At 47.9% G+C, this 20,846-nt stretch overlaps 1 protein-coding gene across 1 annotated transcript in view; it reads right to left on the bottom strand.

Moving 5' to 3' along the window:
* MDGA2 (MAM domain containing glycosylphosphatidylinositol anchor 2) overlaps positions 1-20,846 on the bottom strand; it is a 217,951-nt gene that overhangs the window by 133,465 nt on the left and 63,640 nt on the right. The window contains exon 2 of the mRNA XM_054635413.2: positions 14,396-14,535. Coding sequence (XP_054491388.2) covers positions 14,396-14,535 — 140 coding nt within the window. The remainder of the gene's footprint in view (positions 1-14,395; positions 14,536-20,846) is intronic.

The following is a 20,846-nucleotide window of genomic DNA, read 5'->3' as shown; positions in this document are numbered from 1 at the left end:
CAGTGTTGTTTGTGCTTTTCCTTCTCCCCATCTCCACTCATTTTACTCCCCTTGAAGGAGTAAAAAAACAGGGAAGCAGCTTCACTGAGCGTTCCCAAAACGCTGTCAGGGATGACAACGACCCAGCTGAGCTCCACACAAGGAAATGTTTCTTCTCTAATCCTGCAGCAGTAAAAATCTTGACTCCACTACCTGTCACAATCATTAGGGGAGGGATTCTGGGGCTGACACGAAGATTTGGGGCTGGGAAGTGACATGAATAAAGGAACACAGATAAAAACCCCAAACAAACAAAAAGGCAAAACAAAAGCAACTAAGCCCTTCTTCAAACGCCCCAAACTGGTTTTCAGGAGATTCCTGTCCCTCATAATTTCACAGAATCTTGAAGGTTGGAAAAGTCCTCCAAGATCACAAAGTCCAACATGGCCCTGCCAAGGCCACCACTGCCCCATGTCCCCAGGTGCCACATCCACATGGATGTGAAATCCCTCCAGGCATGGGGACTCCACCCTGTACCTGTGCCAGGGCTGGGGAACCCCTTGAGGGAAGAAATTTTCCCCAAATATCCAATCTGAACCTCCCAGAATCCCTGAGGCTGGAAAAGAGCTCCAAGATCAGAGTCCCAGCTGTGCCCAATGCCCACCTTGTCCCCAGCCCAGAGCTCTCAGTGCCACCTCCAGGGGACACCTGCAGGGATGGGCACTGCAACCCTCCCTGGGCAGTTCCTGAGCCCCCTTTCCATGGGGAAATTCCTGCTGTGCCCACCCTGAGCTGCCCTGGCCCAGCCTGAGGCCGTTCCCTCTGCTCCTGTCCCTGTGCCCTGGAGCAGAGCCCGACCCCCCCGGCTGTGCCCTCCTGGCAGGAGCTGTGCAGAGCCACAAGGGCCCCCTGAGCCTCCTTTGCTCCAGGCTGAGCCCCTGCCCAGCTCCCTCAGGGATTCTGCAGCCCCTGCCCAGCTCCCTCAGGGATTCTGCAGCCCCTGCCCGGCTCCCTCAGGGATTCTGCAGCCCCTGCCCAGCTCCCTCAGGGATTCTGCAGCCCCTGCCCAGCTCCCTCAGGGATTCTCCAGACCCTTCCCAGCTCCATTCCCTTCCCTGGACACACTCCAGCCCCTCCATGTCCTTCCTGTCATGAACGAACCCAACTGACCCCAAGATCTGAGGTGGGACCTCACCAGTGCCAAGCTCAATCTCCAAAGTTTCAGCCATCCCTGATTTTTTTCTCCGTCAGGCCCACAGAACTTTGCCGCCCTCCTCCAAGGCACACTCCACAGGAAGCCAGGCTGGTTTTTGGGAAGCCTCTTCCAGACCTGACTAAATCCAGCTCAGTGGAGCTCCCCCAAGGCCGGGTTTAAGGGGCCCTGTTCCCACCACGTCATGCCCTGGAACATCACTGAGGTTATTGATCCCATGCAGATCAAAATCAGCCTGTTTGATTAAACCTGTTCCCATTTTTAAAACTCCATAAAAAATAATCCAGAAAAATTGTGTTGTCCTTCAGACAGTGCCAACAGCAGAGAAAGAAACTCCAGGAAAATCCCTAACTTTTGGGAGTTGGTGCATCCCAGTTCATGTTCACATCAGAGCTTGTTGGTGTTTCCAGAATATCCTGGCAAGACTGAAAATGAACCCCAACCTCATTTCCAGGAAATTTTCTGAACTAAATCCCAGGTCTCGATGATCCAAACCCTAAATTTGTCAGTAATCCAAACCCTAAATAACAACGAACCAAAGCCTGAGTTTCCCAGTGATCCCAGCAGTAAATCTCAATGATCCAAACCCTAAATCTCCCAGAGATCCAAGCCTTAAATCTCTCAGTGATCCAAAATCAAAATCTCCTAGAGATCCAAACCCTAAATCTCAAAGAATCAAACCTTAAATCTCCCTGTGATCCAAACCCTAAATCATAATGATCCAAACCCTAAATTTCCCTGTGATCCAAACCCTAAATCACAAAGATCCAAACCTTAAATCTCCCTGTGATCCAAACCCTAAATCATAATGATCCAAACCCTAAATCTCTCAGTGATCCAAACCTTGAATCTCCCTGTGATGAAACCCTAAATCGCAAAGATCCAAACATTCAATCTCCCAGTGACCCAAGCCTTAAATTTCCCACTGATCCAAATCCTAAATTTTCCAGTGATCCAAACCCTAAATCTCGCAGAGATCCAAACCTTCAATGCCCCAGTGATCCAAACCCTAAATCTCCCAGCGATCCCAATCAGCTGCGCCATATTTTCCTCCCACAGGATCCCAATTCCTCCCAATGCTCCCGCTGATCCCAAAATGGGAGTGAGAGTCTGAGCTGCCACCGGGTTCAGCTGTGGTGACAAACAAAGGAGCTGGCATTTGATTTTGCTGGAAAAGTGAGAGAACTGGGGAGGGGGAGCAGAGAAAAATGGGAAAAGGGTGGGAATTTCCATAAGAGGGATTTGGCAGCCCAGCTTGGCCAGGCAAGAGCAGCAGCTGCTAACAACGAGTCATAGATCCTGCAAAAACTCCCTGATTCCTTAAAAAATCAGATATTCCATATAAAATATTCCTTAGAAAATTAGGAATCAGAGTAACTGGCTGAACAAGGGTTATTTGTTTGGGATTTTTCCTAAAAAAAAAAAACCCTTTGCTTTCAAATTATGAGATCCTGATGGTCACAAAGTATTAAAAATGTGATGACACAAAATTATGGGATCTAAACACATTCCAAAAAGGAGATTATTCCTTGGTGGCAATTTAATCCATCCATGCCTTCTTATCCCAGTCATTGGATGCAACGTTTCCATCAGGCAATTCCAAAATATCAGCCTGAGCACGTCCTGCCTGCACACGCTGGGTACTGAAGACAGGACAAGGAATTTGTGGAATCAGTCAGGATGGAAATTCCAAAGATTTTTGACTCAATGTTTCCATGGTTTTTGCTCTGTGAACACCGATTTTCCCTTTTTTCCAGAGGCTAAACTGGCAAAGTCTCCTCCAGGCAGGAAAACACCTCAAACAATGTTAAAAAATACTGGAAAAGGATCAAATCTCTCCTTCCCCGAACCTGGCACGGCTTAAAAAGATCCCAGCAATTCCTTTGTTCTGGGAAAAGGAATTGGAAAGGTGTTGGCAACCCACTGGCTGAGATTCCAGCTCATTTCCAATTCCAGGAGAAGAAAAACTCAGCAAACTCCAGTAATCCCAAATAGCATCATTCATGTCTTGTGGAGCACTCCTGGCACACCTTCCAACAACTCCCACCAGTGCCAAGGAACGGAATCTGGGAACGCTTCCCACATTTCAGGAGAATTGCAAGGAGGTGTAAAGGAATAAAAAAAGAAAAAAAGGCCTGGATCTGCTTGCAGCTAGGAATAAAACCAGGACTAAGGGCTGGGATTAAGGGTTTGGAAAGGCAGGGTTAAGGGAATCAGCACAATGGGAAGCAATGAAGGGAATTTCCAAAGGGAAGGGAAGAGAGCTAAAAATCAGGGAATGATTAAAACTGGATAAAACAGCACTGGGAAAAGGGGGCAGCCAGTAACCCATAACTGCCTGAGGGACAGGAGGGACAGGAGCCAGGGAATGGCTCCCAGTGCCAGAGGGCAGAGATGGGTGGGAGATTGGGAATTGGGAATTCCTGGCTGGGCTGGAATTGCCAGAGCAGCTGTGGCTGCCCCTGGATCCCTGGCAGTGCCCAAGGCCAGGCTGGACACTGGGGCACCCTGGGACAGTGGGAGGTGTCCCTGCCATGGCAGGGCTGGCACTGGGTGGGGTTTGAGGTTCTCCCAACCCAAATCATCCCAAGATTCCATAGCACTTAAAGGCTTTTCCCAGTTTCAGCATTCCAGCCCATCCATTCATGGAATGGCGTTGTTGGGAACCCAAGCCATCCATTCCATGGATTCCACTGCACTTCAAGGCTCTTTCCAGCAACACCATTCCAACTCAAACCATTCCAAGATTCCATAGCAGCTGAAGGCTCCTGCCAACTACACCATTCCAATCCAAACCATTCCAATTTCCTCCATGGGAATGGCTCCTGGATTTTCCAGACTTCGAGGATTTCTTCTCTTTTATTATAATTCATCTTTCTTTGGCTCTGGTGCAAATTCCCTGGATTTCTTTTCCACAGCGCTCTAAGGCTCTTCCCAGCAACACCACTCCAACCCAAATCATCCCAAGATTCCATAGCACTTAAAGGCTTTTCCCAATTTCACCATTCCAGCCCATCCATTCATGGAATGGCGTTGTTGGGAACCCAACCCATCCATTCCATGATCCTATTGCACTTCAAGGCTCTTCCCAGCTGCACCATCCCAACATTCCATAGCACTCAAAGGCTCCTTCCAACAACACCATTCCAACCCAAATCATCCCAAGATTCCACAGCACTCAAAGGCTCTTCCCAACAACACCACTCCATCCCAAACCATTCATGGAATGGCGTTGTTGGGAACCCAACCCATCCATTCCATTATTCCACTGCACTTCCAGGCTCTTCCCAGCTGCACCATCCCAACATTCCATAGCACTCAAAGGCTCCTTCCAACAACACCATTCCAACCCAAACCATCCCAACATTCCACAGCACTCAAAGGCTCTTCCCAACAACACCACTCCATCCCAAACCATTCATGGAATGGCGTTGTTGGGAACCCAACCCATCCATTCCATGATTCCACAGCGCTCTAAGGCTCTTCCCAGCTGCACCATTCCAACCTGAGCCATTCCAACATTCCACAGCACTCAAAGGCTCTTCCTAATAACACCATTCCAACCTGAACCATTCCATGATCCCACAGCATTCGAAGGCTCTTCCTAATAACACCATTCCAACCTGAACCATTCCATGATCCCACAGCATTCGAAGGCTGTCCCCAACCACACCATTCCAAAATTCCACAGCCCCCAAAGTCTCTTCCCAGCTACACCATTCCACGATTCCTCAACAGCTGAAGGCTTTTCCAACACCATCATTCCAACCCAAACCATTCCATGATTCTGTAGAAGTTGAAGGCTCCTCCCACTGCACCATTCCAGGATTCCACAGAGGTTGGAGGCTTTTCCCAGCACCACCATTCCAACCCCAGCCACTCCAGTTCCACACATGGGAATGTCCCCTGGATTTCCCAAACTCGCAGGATTATTTCTCTTGTGTTGTAATTCCACCTTCTTTGGCCGTGGTGCAAATCCCCTGGATTTTGCCAGCGCTTTCTCCTTAACGATGTATTTACCTAATTAGCATAATTGTCTGCAATTATGTAATTAGCGTTCATATGTGTAATCATTGGAACATGTAATTAGCCCTAATTACACCATTAAAGCCTGCGAGTCAGAAATATCTTTATCATTTTGATTGACAGGCATATGGGAAGGGGGGGGAAGGAAAAAATCCCACTCGTTATTTTTATCTCCTTGAATCACGAAATCTGCAGGAGGATCCAGGATTCAACCCAGAATGGCCCTGGAATTATTTAAAAAATCTGATATTATTGATCAAAATTATATCGAGGTTGTTGCGTTGGAAGAGGAGGAGAAAAAACTACTCGAAAATAGGGAAAATTCAGGAAAGTGCAGCAAAAATTTTTAAGGAAAAATGAAATTAGGAGTTACTTTGATATATTTGGAATTTTTCATGTCTAATATCCTAATATGAAAATTCAGGGAAGAGTCTCCACATGCAGCAAGATTTTTCTGTAAAAAGAAATTAAGAATTATCAAAAATAAGGAGAAAACTTCAGGAAAGAGGCATCAAGTGCAGCAAGATTTGTCTGTAAAAAGAAATTAAGAATTATCTGGAAATATTTGATTTTTGACTCTAATATCACAGGATTTGAGGAAGAAATATAATACAGGAAAAGAGAAAACAGAGAACAGCAGTGAGGTTTTTCTGTAAAGAAATCAGAAATTATCTGGAAATATTTAATTTTTATTTTTAATATCACTGGATTTTAGGAAGCAAAATAATACAGAAAAAGAGAAAAACCCTACGAAAACGGTTCCATGGAGATGCTGCTGCATCCTAGAAAAGGATTTTAAAATTCCTTGGATTTTTAGCCCCTCTGAGAAAACCAGATTTATTTGAAAACTCAACATTTAGGTTCAGTTTGTTTTATTTTAACATCTGTGCTGGGGGCCTGTAGGACAGCACTAGAACAAACATCTGGTGTGGAATAATTTAATTGGGACAGAAAAATTGGGATTTAAAAAAATTATTTTTAAATATTATCCCTTTACTTTTAAATATTACTTTTAAATATTGACCCCGATTAAATATTTGAATTTATTTCAAGTTCAGCTCTGCTAGTTCAAAGTTCTTGATTTTTTTTAGAAGTTTATTCTAAAAAGCAAAAAAAATTAAAATAAATTAAAAGTCAGATGGATGAGCTGCCCAAGAACTTGGGAGGAGTAGAGGGGAAGCCTTTAAAAGAGATATTTGGGAATAAATCTTAGTTGGGAATATTAATATTCCTGGATAAAGATTTTCCAGCCTGATGAACTCCACTGCAGCATCCAAGTGTTCAGGTGAAAGGCAGCAAAATCCATCTGGAGCTTCCCAAACCATTCCCTGCTGCCAGAGGAGGGAGGAGAGCTTAATCCGGGAGAAAATGTTATCCATGGAAAGGTCAGCATGGACATTAGAACATCCCAAAAGGATCCCAAGGGGTCGTTCTCCCATCCCAGTAGGAAAATCCCACTTTGTTCCAAATCTCCCCACCAGACACCTCAGCTGGGTGAGGCTTTGGGAGCAGAATTTTTTCCCTTAAGCAACAAACTCCAGAGCTTTAGGAGCCATAATCACAGAATCATGGAATGGTTTGGGCTTGGAGGGATTTTAAGGATCATCCCATCCCAGCCATTTTCCATGGCAGGGACACCTCCCACTGTCCCAGGGTGTCCAAGTGTCCAGCCTGGCCTTGGGCACTGCCAGGGATCCAGGGGCAGCCCCAGCTGCTCTGGCAATTCCAGCCCAGCCAGGAATTCCCAATTCCCAATCTCCCACCCATCCCTGCCCTCTGGCACTGGCAGCCATTCCCTGGCTCCTGTCCCTCCATGCCTTGTCCCCAGTCCCTCTCCAGCTCTCCTGGAGCCCCTTCAGGCCCTGCCAGGGGCTCTGAGCTCTCCCTGGAGCCTTCCCTTTTCCAGGTGAACATTCCCAATTATCCTGTTTCCCTAGCAGAGCTGCATTTTTGAACAATTTTGGCTCCTGGGAGGTAACTTCTGCCCAGAATCCCTGGAATTGCCTCATCCTTGGATCCAATTCCCTTTTTCCCAGCTCTCCCAGTGCCCATCCTTCCTGCTGTTCAGCTCTTTCCTGTGGAATGGCTTCTAAATCCTGTGGGTTTAATCAAACCCCAGCCTTTTTTTCCCCCTAAAATGTGAGGATTTGATCAATTCCTGAGCCTGGATGGCACCAACAGCAACTTCTTCTGTCCCTCCAGGCCCTGCCAGGGGCTCTGAGCTCTCCCTGGAGCTCTCCAGGGGAACATTCCCAGCTCTCCCAGCCTGGCTCCAGAGGGGCTCCAGTGTTTGGAGCAGCTCTGTGGATTCCTCAGGATCACTCCAGCAGCGCCAGCTCCTCCTGATGCTGGACCCAGAGGAATCCACAGCAATCCCAGAGGCAGCTCTGCAGGTGGGATTTCATGGAGAACATTCCTTCCACAGCAATGGGAAGGGTTCCTGATGATCCTCCAGAAAAAGCCTCCCGAGCGTTTCCTTGGGAGATCTCCCTCCAGAGCCACCAGCACCGCCTGATCTGCATCAGCTGCTGGTTTCCCTGGTTACCAAATTATCCATGTACTCATCAAAGCCATTCCTTCCCAGGCAGACCTCCCAGCTCCAGCCTTTATTCCAGAGCCACCCCCAGCCCTGCACCAGGAGACAGGAATGGTTTTCCATGTGCCCATGGAAAAACAGCTCCTGGTGCTTTATCCCAGAGCTGCTGCTCCAGCCTTTCCTGAGCCCGTCAGAAACAGGGAAATACAAGCTGACAGCACAAAGGGAAAACAAAACACTGCAGAGCTTTGGGAGGGGAGAAAACAGATGGAAAATAGTCAGAGGACAAGCGTCCATATTTCAGGAGAACTGGGATTTTGTCTTGTTTTCCTTAAAATAATAGGAGAGTCCTGCTCTGTGGGCACTGGGAATTTTCTGTATGGGATTTCTGGCCCCTCTAAGCTGCCCAAATGTCAAAATGAAACTGCTCTGGTGCCACCCCCCAACCCTGATGTCATTCCCAGCTCCATGAGATTCCCTCCAGGCTCATCCCAATGATTGCAGAGGCTGTAACAAGTCTGGGATGGATATTCCCAACTGAGGGAATGGGATTGAAACCCAAACTTCCCTTCCCTGCTGCTGCTTTTTTTCTGGATTTAACCTCTTTGGATTGAACCTCTTTTTATCTGGATTTGACCTCTTTCCCTCTGCACTTCCAAGCCCTTTTTAGGAACCTGCAAACACATTCCTGGTGGAGAGACAAGCAGCCACCTGGAAACGGGAAAAGTGGCAGGAACTGCTCAGATTATTCAGGATAAAAGAGGAGTTTTAACAGGAGAATTAACAGCAGTTCATTCCTTTTGTCAGCTTGCAAACCATTGGAATCATAGAATGGTTTGGGATGGAAGGGACATTCAAGATGAGCTCAGAGGCACCCGTGGCTCATTCCCAAAGGTCCTGGTGCAGCTCCAGGAGTCCCTTGCTCCGTGCTGTGGACGCTGTGATTCCTGCCCTGGATTTTTGGCACAATTCCTGCTCCTCCCTCCTGGCAGACAGAGCAGGGCAGGCTCTGAGCCCTGCAGAGCTCTGCAGAGGTGTGAATTCAGGTGCTGTGCTCGGGGGAGAAAAACACCGAATAAACTCCTTCGAGCAGCACAAACGTCATGTGAAGCCTCACCACAGATTGCTTTTCATGCCAGGGCAGGATGGAAACGTTTTTCCTTGATAAACGGGAGTCAAACGTTCAGGAAAGGGTTTTCTCCAGCATAAAATCCAGGCTAATTTAGTCATGAGTCAGGCTGGGTTTTGTCAGGTGCTCAGTGAACATTTGTAAAGTCTTCCCGTGAACTGAGGAGTGTCAGATGGAATCAGCATCAATTTTTCCTAACAAGGCTCCAATTACTGCTCCAAGGAGCTGCAGAGTGGGGTGGGAAAACAGCTGCTCCCGTGTGAGGGACCCACGCCCCCCTTCCCTCGGCTGCATCAGCACTTGATAAGGATTCTTATCAATTAAAACCAAAAACGTGGCACCCACTTTGCCCCAAAGGAGCCTTTTATGTCTGACTCAAAGCTGATCAAAGGGAACAGAATGTGGGGTTTTTGTTGGGGGGTTTTTGTTGGGGGGTTTTGGGAACGCTGCTTTTTCTGGCCTAATGGATGGAGTGCCAGGGAATGGGAATTTTTCCTTTCCAGGGATTGATAAGGAGAAGGCAGGATCCTGTTCTGCACAGTCAGAGGAGGCTCCACTAATCACAGGGAGCAATTAGGGGGATGCAGTTGAAATAATTAAGGGTTTTTTATAACGTGCCACATTTACCTGGGTCTGTTCATGGGGAGACCTCAGTGCTTCCCAAGGAGTTTATGAGTGACAGGATAATGGGGAATGGATTTAAACTAACAGGGAATATTGGGAAGGAATTCCTGGCTGGGAGGGTGGTGAAGGGCTGGGATGGAATTCCCAGGGAAGCTGTGGCTGCTCCCAGATCCCTGGAAATGTCCAAGGCCAGGTTGGAGCAGCCTGGGACAGTGGGAGGTGCCCCTGTCCATGGCAGGGGGTAGCACTGGATGGGCTTTAAGTTCCTTCCCATCCAAACCATTCCATGACTCCATGAATTCCACATATATATATATATATATATATAAAAGTATGGAATCATATATAAATATATATATATATATATATATATATATATAAGTATGGAATCATATATAAATATGGAATATTTATGGAATAAATATAAATATAATATAATATAATATAATATAATATAATATAATATAATAATATAATGTATATAATATATGCAAATATAATATATATAATATAACATATATATAAATATGGAATATAAATATGGAATATATGGAATATATGGAATATATATATGGAATCATATATAAATATGAGCTTCAAGGCCCCTTCCAATCCAACCATTCCCTGCTTTTTGTCCCTTGGGTCGCCCCCTTTGGCCACCCCAGTTCCCAGCAGGCAGGATGTGTTTTTCCAGGCCCACACCCCTCTGGAGCAGCATTTCCCTGCCTTTGCTCCGGGTTCACAATCCCAGGAAACCACCGGGATCTCCTGGCAGCTCCAAGGGGAGCGGCTCCTGCTGCCTCAGTGGCATCAGCACAGCACCCAACTCCTACAAGTGGGAAGAAAACACAACCAAACAGAGGCAGGGAGAAATTCCAGAGCTCCTAAAAGCAGATCCTCCCCTGCTTTGCTTCCCGGGAAAGCCACGGATCCGTCACGTTCTTCACACCCCAGCAGCACCGTGAGCACTCCTGGATTTTTCCCCGGGAGAAAGGGACGTGCTCCGATGGCCCTGCCTGGAAGAAGGGTGGCAGGAGGATGTGAGGAGGAGGTGGGATCTCGTTAAGATGTGCTGCAACCTCCAAACAGGGGGAAAAAAAAATCCCGGAGTGTGCAGCTTCCAGATGGCTGGAATGACGTGTGGCACTGGCAGCTGCTCCTTCCCGAGCCTCGGGAATGACAGGAGTGGGGAGGCAGCACCTGGGAGAGGGGGGACAGGGTGGGTGGACCAGAGGTCACCCTGCAGCGCTGGGAGGGACTGGGAGAGCACTTGGACACTGCCCCTTGTCAGCTCTGCACATTTTGCTGCTTGGAATGTGCCATTCCCACTGGGATAATGCCACCCGAGGTGGGACAGCACTCACAGGTGAACCACTGGAAAAATCACAGCCAGGGGAAAGCAAACCCCAAGGAGGGGGGGAGGCTGGATTGACAAACCAGGTCTTTATAGACTCCTGGAATCACTGAGATTGGAAAAGCCATCCAAGACTGAATCCCAGCACTGCCAAGGCCACCACTGATCCATGTCCCCAAGTGCCACATCCACAGGGATTTTAAATCCCTGAAGGGATGGCGACTCCACCACTGCCCCAGGGCAACCTTTTCCATTAAATTCCTCTTTATCTCCAATGCAAACCTTCCCTGGCACAACTTGAGGCCATTTCCTGTTGGTACTTGGGAAAGAAAGCCTGGGGGAAAAAAGCCTGGACACACCCTCCTGTCAGGGATTTCCCATTCATCCTCCAGTGGAAAACCAGGAATCCAAAATCCCAGCCAATCTCTGCTCATCAGATGCTTCTTCCTCTGCTCCCTATGATCCAAACGTCATTCCACACTTTGGAAAGTCACAGTTTTTGTTTCCAATGACTGGACCTGCCTGCACAGATGAGAATTCCCAAGGAAAATCAGGAAAAAGCACATTCCTCGAGGCTGGGCAGGAGATTGTCACCAGTGGGGATAAAATGTCACTTCTTAGCCACTCAGTCCAGGAAATCCCTCATTTGTGTCAAGGGATAAGTGGCCTTTGGATATCCTGGCACATCCCTTTGGAGCTGGAGAGCAGGGACAGCCCAGCCCCTGGATCCTGGATAAAATCTGGGAAAAGGACAGGTCCCCACCGGGTGATCCTGCTCCAAACTTTGCAGCATTTTATCCAAAAATCAAACCAGCCTCTCCTGACAGCTGCAATTTATGGAAAAAAAAGGGTTGCATTCACCTCACCTGAGCGGGGATAAAGTGCTTTAAAAATTCCAGCCAGGAAAATTATTTCTATGGCAACTAATGGTGCATTCCAAAGCTGGGTGTGAGAAGGTGGGAAATGGGGAATAACAAATACTAATCACATGGAACGCCTCAAAATCACTCCATGGATAACAAGCAGACATTCAAGGATGTGTTGGGGTGCCCAGAGTCTCATATTTAATTAGGAGTGAGGTGAATTTTGGGGATTAACTGAGCAATTATTTTTAATTTTCCTTCTTTCTGATAATTCCCACACCCTTATATTATTCCTCCCAAAAACCTCATTGGTGCTGAGAAGACTCCATGAAAACTTAGAGGAGAAATTCCAGAAAATTTCCAGCAGTTGGAAAGTGCAACCACCACTCTGAACACAGGAATTTCCCTGCCTGGAAATAACCCCAGGGAAAAATTTTGGTGGGAAAGGCAGCAAAATGACCTGAGAAAATGGGAAGATTTGCTAAATCTGAAGATCTGTGTTCAAAGGGAGGCCCCCCCAGAGTGGCATCGCTGCGAGGGTGACTTGGAGCAGATCAGAGACAGCCCTGAGTCATCAGACCCCAAAGAACGACATCCATTGATCCCAAAGTTAAAAGAACAAATGTTGGAAAGACAAAAAAAGCATAAATGTGTGCTTTGGTAAAGCAGGAAGGAGGAGTGACAGGAGAGAAAAAGAAACAAAACCAGAATTTTTTCTCATTAATTCATTTCTCCTCCCAGAGCCATCACGGGCAGCCTCAAATCCTACAGATTAGAAATCCCTGGGAATGTTCAAGGCTTGGAGTGGAAAATATCCCTGCCCATGGGAGGAGTTGGCACTGGTTCATTTTTCATCTCCTTTCCAACCCAAACCATTGCACGATTCTGTGATTTTACAAATTCCCAATCCAGGGTTGTTTAATTCTTCCAGCATTTAAACCAAAAGGAGTTTCCATGCCAAGAACAATTGGAAAATTTGAGTCAATGTGGAAGTGTGAAAGCATTCTTGGAATGCACAACTCCATATTTTATAACCCCATTCCCCAGCATCTGATCAAACAGCAGCTAGAAAACAATTTCCATGCAGTGTGCAACCCAAATCTGAGAGCATCCTGTGGAAAGATCAGGAAAAAATTGGAATACTGGAAACACTGTCCCTAAACCAGCAGAGAATAAACTTCCACTGCTTTAGCTTTAAATCTTCTCCTTAAATTGGGAACAATAATGGAATAAACAACAAAAACAGCAAACCCCTCCTTCCTGGAGGAGCTCCCAGAGAATTCCCTGCTCCCAGTTCCTGCCTGTCCCTTGCAATTCCAAGAGCAAAGGGTTTAATTCACCACCTTGGAAAGAAACTCCCTGGTGGTTATCCTAATTAAAAATAACTGATTAACGAGGTGTCCTGGCCCAAGGGGGTCACACCAGGGAGGTGAAGCAGGAGTTGCCAACAATCTTGAGCTCGATAAAATAAGGTTAGGCCTGGAAAAAGCTGATTTATTCCCAGGTAATTCTGGTTTATCCTGCTGCAATGCTGGGGGTTCCATGACATCGCTGATCCAGGTCAACAGGGAGACATTCCCAAGCTCTTGGGTTCCCTGCTCCAGCTGTTCCCTCTTCCAGAATTCCAGCTGGATTTCTGAGGACTGGGGTATAAAGATCCCAGACAACATGACAACTTTAGGGATTTTCACCCAACAATTGTCACCCTTATAATTGTTTTCCCTCTCTTTTACCAACCTCCATGGAAATCAAACACACCAGGAATTTAAAGCACAAATCCCAGGTAATTCTGGTTTATCCTGCTGCAACGCTGGGGGTTCCATGACATCCCTGTCCAGGTGAACAGGGAGACTTTCCCAAGATCTTGGGTTCCCTGCTCCAGCTGTTCCCTCTACCAGAATTCCAGCTGGATTTCTGAGGACTGGGGTGTAAAGATCCCAGACAAGGGGAAAACTTTAGGGATTTTCACCCAACAATTGTCACCCTTATAATTGTTTTCCCTTTCTTTTACCAAACTCCATGGAAATCAAACACACCAGGAATTTAAAGCACAATATTGCTGATTTTAACACCAGATTTTCCAAAACAACTCTCCAACAATTGTCACCCTTATAATTGTTTTCCCTCTCTTTTACCAACCTCCATGGAAATCAAACACACCAGGAATTTAAAGCACAAATCCCAGGTAATTCTGGTTTATCCTGCTGCAACGCTGGGGGTTCCATGACATCCCTGTCCAGGTGAACAGGGAGACTTTCCCAAGATCTTGGGTTCCCTGCTCCAGCTGTTCCCTCTTCCAGAATCCCAGCTGGATTTCTGAGGACTGGGGTGTGAAGATCCCAGACAAGGGGAAAACTTTAGGGATTTTCACCCAACAATTGTCACCGTTATAATTGTTTTCCTTCTCTTTTACCAACCTCCATGGAAATCAAACACACCAGGAATTTAAAGCACAATATTGCTGATTTTAACACCAGACTTTCCAAAACAACTCTCCAGCATTCCCGCCGTTGATGTTCCTCCGGAACACCCAACATCCACCCAGCAGCTGGGATGGATCCCGCACCTGGATCCCGTTGGATCTTGCCCACTGTGCAGACTCTGAAGGTGAACCCAGCCCGTGGAGGGTCTGGGGGTGCGGAGGGGACGGGTGTGGTGGGCAGGGACTCACCTGTGGCCGGGGGTGGCCGGTGACCAGGCAGGTGAGCTCCAGGGTCTCTCCCTCGCGGATGGTGTAGACGCGCTCCGAGTAGCGCTCCTCCTCGATGTTGCAGGCCAGGCCCGAGTGCACGATCCGCACCGTGGGGGGGGCTGCAAGGCCAGCAGAGAAACGGCATCAGAACCGCAAGGATCACCAAATTGCGGGGTGTTCCGAGTAGGAGGAATACCACAAAAATCAAGTCCAGCTCTTAAGGGAATCAGACACGACCTTGGCATTCTCGGCTCCAAGATCCAACCAACCAAGCCATCCCAGACCACTGGGCCTGCAAGGCCAGCAGAGAAATGGGATGAGAATCACGTGGATCATGAGATTATCAGATGTTCTAGGTTGGAAAAAATCCACAAGGATCAAGTCCAGCTCTTAAGGGAATCAAACGCAACCTTGGCATTCTCAACTCCATGATCCAACCAACCAAGCCCATCCCAGACCACTCCACACCTGGACGTGGCCATGAGCTGGGGGTGCTGCAAGGCCAGCAGAGAAACGGCATCAGAACCACATGGAACACCAAAATATGGGATGTTCCAAGCTGCAAAAATCCCACAAGGATCAAGTCCAGCTCTTAAGGGAATCAAACATGACCTTGGCATTTTCAGCTCCAAGATCCAACCAGCCAAGCCCACCCCAAACAACCCCATTCCTGGGGCTGGCTGTGAGCTGGGGGGGCTGCAAGGCCAGCAGAGAAACGGCATGAGAATCACATGGATCATGGGATTATTGGACATTCCAGGTTGGAAAAAATCCACAAGGATCAAGTCCAGCTCTTAAGGGAATCAAACATGACCTTGGCATTCTCAACTCCATGATCCAACCAACCAAGCCCATCCCAGACCACTCTACCCCTGGGGCTGGCCATGAGTTGGGGGTGCTGCAAGGCCAGCAGAGAAACGGGATCAGAACCACATGGAACACCAAATTATGGGATGTTCCAAGGTGCAAAAATCCCACAGGGATCAAGTCCAACTGTTAAGGGAATTAAATATGACCTTGGGCATTCTCAGCTCCATGATCCAACCAACCAAGCCCATCCCAGACCACTCCACCCCTGGGGCTGAGGGGCTGCAAGGCCAGCAGAGAAACAGAATCAGAACCACATGGATCACTGAATTATGGGATGTTCCAAGTTGGAAGAATCCCACAAGGATCAAGTCCAGCCCTCAAAGAAATCAAACATGACCTTGGCATTTTCAACTCCATGATCCAACCAACCAAGCCCATCCCAGACCACTCCACACCTGGACATGGCCACGAGCTGGGGGTGCTGCAAGGCCAGCAGAGAAACGGCATCAGAACCACATGGAACACCAAATTATGGGATGTTCCTAGCTGCAAAAATCCCACAAGGATCAAGTCCACCTCTTAAGGGAATCAAACATGACCTTGGCATTCTCAGTTCCAAGATCCAACCAGCCAAGCCCACCCCAAACAACCCCACTCCTGGGGCTGGCCTTGAGCTGAGCGGCTGCAAGGCCAGCAGAGAAACGGGATGAAAATAATGTGGATCATGGGATTATTGGACATTCCGGGTTGGAAAAAATCCACAAGGATCAAGTCCAGCTCTTAAAGGAATCAAACATGACCTTGGCATTCTCAACTCCATGATCCAACCAACCAAGGCCATCCCAGATCACTCCACTCCTGCACCTGGCCATGAGCTGGGGGTGCTGCAAGGCCAGCAGAGAAACGGGATCAGAACCACATGGATCACAGGATTACGGGATGTTCCAAGTTGGAAGAATCCCACAAGGATCAAATCCAGCTCCTAAAGGAATCAAACGCAACCTTGATATTCTCAGGTCCCTGATCCATCCAATGGAGCCCACCTCAAACAACCCCACTCCTGGGGCTGGCCATGAGCTAGGGGAGGCTGCAAGGCCAGCAGAGAAATGGGATGGGAATCACATGGATTATGGGATTATTGGATGTTTTTGGTTGGAAAAAATCCACAAGGATCAAGTCCAGCTCCTAAAGGAAATCAAACATGACCTTGGCATTCTCAACTCCATGATCCAACCAACCAAGCCCATCCCAGACCACTCCACACCTGGACATGGCCACGAGCTGGGGGTGCTGCAAGGCCAGCAGAGAAATGGGATCAGAACCACATGGATCACCAAATTACAGGATGTTCCAAGCTGCAAAAATCCCACAGGGATCAAGTCCAACTGTTAAGGGAATTAAATATGACCTTGGGCATTCTCAGCTCCATGATCCAACCAACCAAGCCCATCCCAGACCACTCCACCCCTGGGGCTGAGGGGCTGCAAGGCCAGCAGAGAAACGGCATCAGAACCACACGGATCACTGAATTATGGGATGTTCCAAGTTGGAAGAATCCCACAAGGATCAAGTCCAGCCCTCAAGGAAATCAAACATGACCTTGGCATTTTCAACTCCATGATCCAACCAACCAAGCCCATCCCAGATCACTCCACTCCTGCACCAGGCCATGAGCTGGGGGGGCTGCAAGGCCAGCAGAGAAATGGGATGAGAACCACATGGATCACAGGATTACGGGATGTTCCGAGCTGGAAAAGCCACAAGGATTGAGTCCAGCTCTAAAGGGAACTGAACCTACCTTGGCATTTTCAGCTCCGTGATCCAACCAACCAAGCCCATCCCAGGCCACCCCAGCCCTGGAAGCAGCACTGAGCATCTCCCCCACACAGTTACTCATTGTTTACTCAGCACATACTCATCACCACAAGAGATTTCCATGGTTTTTATTAATCCCTGGCAATCCCCTGGATGAAACCTTCAGCACCCCCCCCCGCTTGCATTCCAATTTTTTTGTTTCCATTTCCAAAATGAACTTGGCATTATTGTTTTTATTCTATATCTTCCTAAATGCATTATCACACTCGTTATGCAAATGAAAAGACTTAATTAAAGCAGGAAAATTAAGCAGGGGAAAGAGTGGCACTGATGCTGCTGCTTCCTTTCCAAATCCTGTCAGCAGGATCAGGATTTGGAGCAGGAGTTAAGTTCAGGCAGAACCTTGCTTTAATTTCCTTGTTGGTACAACCTGTAGCACAGGAATTACTCAGATTTACACGTTCTAAGTGTAAGGAAACCACGACATTCCTGTTATTACACCTGCATAAATCCCAGCTCCATTTCCACAAGACTCCAAAGCACATTCCCGGCTCCACGATTTTGCTTCTGAGCCATGAAATTCACAGCTATGACAATTTCCAGGGAGTGGATCGATAGGAGAAGGAAACTGATTTACAGACCCTAATAAAAGCACGGAAACTAAAGGGCACAAAGGATAAAATGGAATTCTGTGGGATTTAAACACCGGGAATTCCATCCTTTCTGTTCATCCATGTGATGCCATTGAGCTCCCAGCCCCATTCCCCATGGAAGAGCCTCAAAACTTCTCCCCAGGCCCTTTGCAACAGCTGGATCCCCTTCCCAAGGCTGCTTTTCCAGGTCTCCGTGCTGCACGTCACACCAACCCTGCTTCTCTGATCATTCTGCAATTCCTCTGCTGAGATCCACATGGAATTCCCAGGATGCAGGGCTCCGGCATCCCTTCAGACCCCCCCTCACCCTGGCACTCCTGGTCCAGCCCACACACAGCTCCCTGTGGGCACAGCCCATGGTGGGATCCTGATCTGAAGGCCTGGGATTGATCCAAACCTGCCAAGAGCTCCAGTTTCTGAGCCTGCCTCTCCACAGCCTGGAGAAAATGAGGCTCGTGCCAAGGAGGCAGAAGAGGCAGAGGAAGAGCAGGGAATGGCTGCTTCCTCCACAGAAACATGGAATGGTTTGGGCTGGAAGGACCTTAAATCCCATCTCATTCCAACCCAGCACATTCCACTGTCCCAGGCTGCTCCAAGCCCCATCCAACCCGGCCTTGGACACTTCCAGAGATCCAGGGGCAGCCACAGCTGCTCTGGGAATTCCATTCCGGAGTCTCCCCACCTCCCAGCCAGGAATTCCTTCCCAATATCCCTTCCAGCCCCACACTCAGTTTGAAGCCATCATTCCAGCAAAGCCTCCAGCTCTGCTCTTCCAGCCATCACATCCCGAGTTCCGAAGCCCCAGGAGCTTTCCCTCCTCACTTTTCCAGAAGGTTTAACAAAGACCAACACACCCCTGCTCCAGCCAAAAATGCTCCCAATTACTCCAAGTCCAACACAATGATGGAATAAAGATGCTTGTAACAACCTGGGATACAGGGAGGTGTCCCAGACCATGGCAGGGGTGGAACTGGGTTTAAGATCCAAACCCCTCTAGGATTCCATGATTCCCTTGTCCCACAGATGCAGGTGGATCTTCCCATGAAGCTCCTGGAAGGACAGGAATGTCCTTGGTTAGGAATCATGGCCATGTGTCACACTCTAACCTGGACACAATCCATGAATTCCGGACTGTGATTATTTTTTCTGGGTGGAACAGCAGCACCGACACTTGCTGTGCTGATTTTTCCCTGGAGTTCCTAGGAATTCTGGTCGCCCTCCACCCTCCTCAGGAGTTCAGCATCCCAAGGACATGGAATGTGCGCTCTTGGCTCTGCCATTTCCAGGGCTCTGAGTCACCACTGGGACTTCCATCATCTCCCACACCGCAGATTCCAAAACGCAGGAATGCTGAAGCAGAGCCATGGAGCAGAAAGGTAAACGAGGGTTCAGCACGGCTCATCAAACCTGGGACCAAATTAGAGCAGTCAGCAGCAATATTCCAACATCCTTTTAAATCCATATTCCATTAATATTCCATTTTTATTCATGTTATATTCATCTAACTCCAAATCACAGCTGAAGTGTCCTTCGTTTTTAGTGGCAGCACCATTCTCCTGAATCCATTAAATTTGGGAAGGAGCAGGAGAGGGAAAACGCCCCCCTGGGTGTTGTTATCACCAAGGAAAACACTGCTTTGAGAGGAGATCAAACCAATCAAGGGAAATAGCAAATATTCTTCTTCCAGTAAGTGAAAAATCGTATAGTTCAGGAGACATCCCATAATTATGAAATGTCACCTCCCCTCCTTCCTGCAGGAATATTCATCCCAGCTCCTTCTGAAAGCTGCCTCCAGGGATTCCATCCATTAAAACAATATCAACTTAGCATTGATTTTGCTTGTGACATTTGAGGAGAATTTGGCTGGGGATTGCACGTGGAAAACGCAGCGTGGATCCTCCCCTGTGCCATTCCCAGCAAGGCACAACCTGGAGCCAGGGAAGGTTCTCCAAGGAAAAGGTGAAACAACAAATCCGAGCACAACCCCCTTGTTCCGCTGCAGGAGTTGCGTGATCCCACAAGATTCCCTCTTTCCATGAAAAATTGAAAGGTTCTCCTTTCTTGGCTACTCTTTTCCACCAATTCCAAGTTTAGGTGGGATATTGGGATATTCCTGGCTGGGAGGGTGGGGAGGCCCTGGAATGGATTTCCAGGAGAAGCTGTGATCCAAAGTCCCAATCCAAAGGAATTCCAGTGGAATTTGGATGCTTTCTCAGCCTGGAAAGTCCTCACTAGACTCACACTGGGAAAATATTGGAAGCTCGAGAGTGATTTGGTGATCCCTGAGCTGTGCTGATGGATTGGGAATGGTTGGGAATTTCCTCTGCTCCAGGACCTCACGTTGATCTTTTTTTGATGGAAAATGTTATCAGGATCCTTTGAGAAAAGTGGGAATGAGGTGGTGTTTTGGATTGGCAAAATGGGGGAAAGTTTGAGAGGACTTTGGGATTCATTTCAGCTGGAATGGGAAGGGGAGCTGGGAGATGGAGATTTGTGGAGCTGGGAAGGGAAATCATTCCACGGAGAGGGACTGGGGACAAGGCATGGAGGGACAGGAGCCAGGGAATGGCTCCCACTGCCAGAGGACAGGGAGAAATGGGATATTGGGAATCGGGAATTCCTGGCTGGGAAGGTGGAATGGATTTCCCAGAGCAGCTGTGGCTGCCCCTGGATCTCTGGAATTGTCCAAGGCTAGGTTGGAGCATCCTGGGATAGGGAAGGTGTGGATTCCAGGGGAGGAACTGGATGGGCTTTGAGGTTCCTTCCATCCCAAAACATTCCAGGATTCCGTTCCAGGATCCCTTGGCACAGCTCTCTCCTGGTTAAAAGTTTCCCACGCACAGAGATTTGGTCAAGTCCTTGCTGGAAAAACAGGGAATTAAACTCCGACCAACATCAGGACTCGGATCCTGGAATGGATTCCCTTAATCTGAGCAGCACCAAGATCATCCTGATTCATGGGATGTGTAGGATTCCTTAAAACTGAATTAAAATGAGAAAATTCCTTTTTTTTTTTTTTTTTTTTTTTTTTTTGGAAATAGGAGATCCATGATGGACCTGCTAGAAAATGCAGGATGGATTTGCCACAAATCAAATCCCTCTCCCCTCCTGCAGCCACAATCTTCCCCCTGAAAATTAATTAGCAGGAGTGA

The sequence above is a fragment of the Agelaius phoeniceus genome, chromosome 6 (genome assembly GCF_051311805.1).
Source record: "Agelaius phoeniceus isolate bAgePho1 chromosome 6, bAgePho1.hap1, whole genome shotgun sequence".
Classification (NCBI taxonomy): Eukaryota; Metazoa; Chordata; class Aves; order Passeriformes; family Icteridae; genus Agelaius; species Agelaius phoeniceus.
This window is presented reverse-complemented; position numbering and strand designations above follow the sequence as displayed.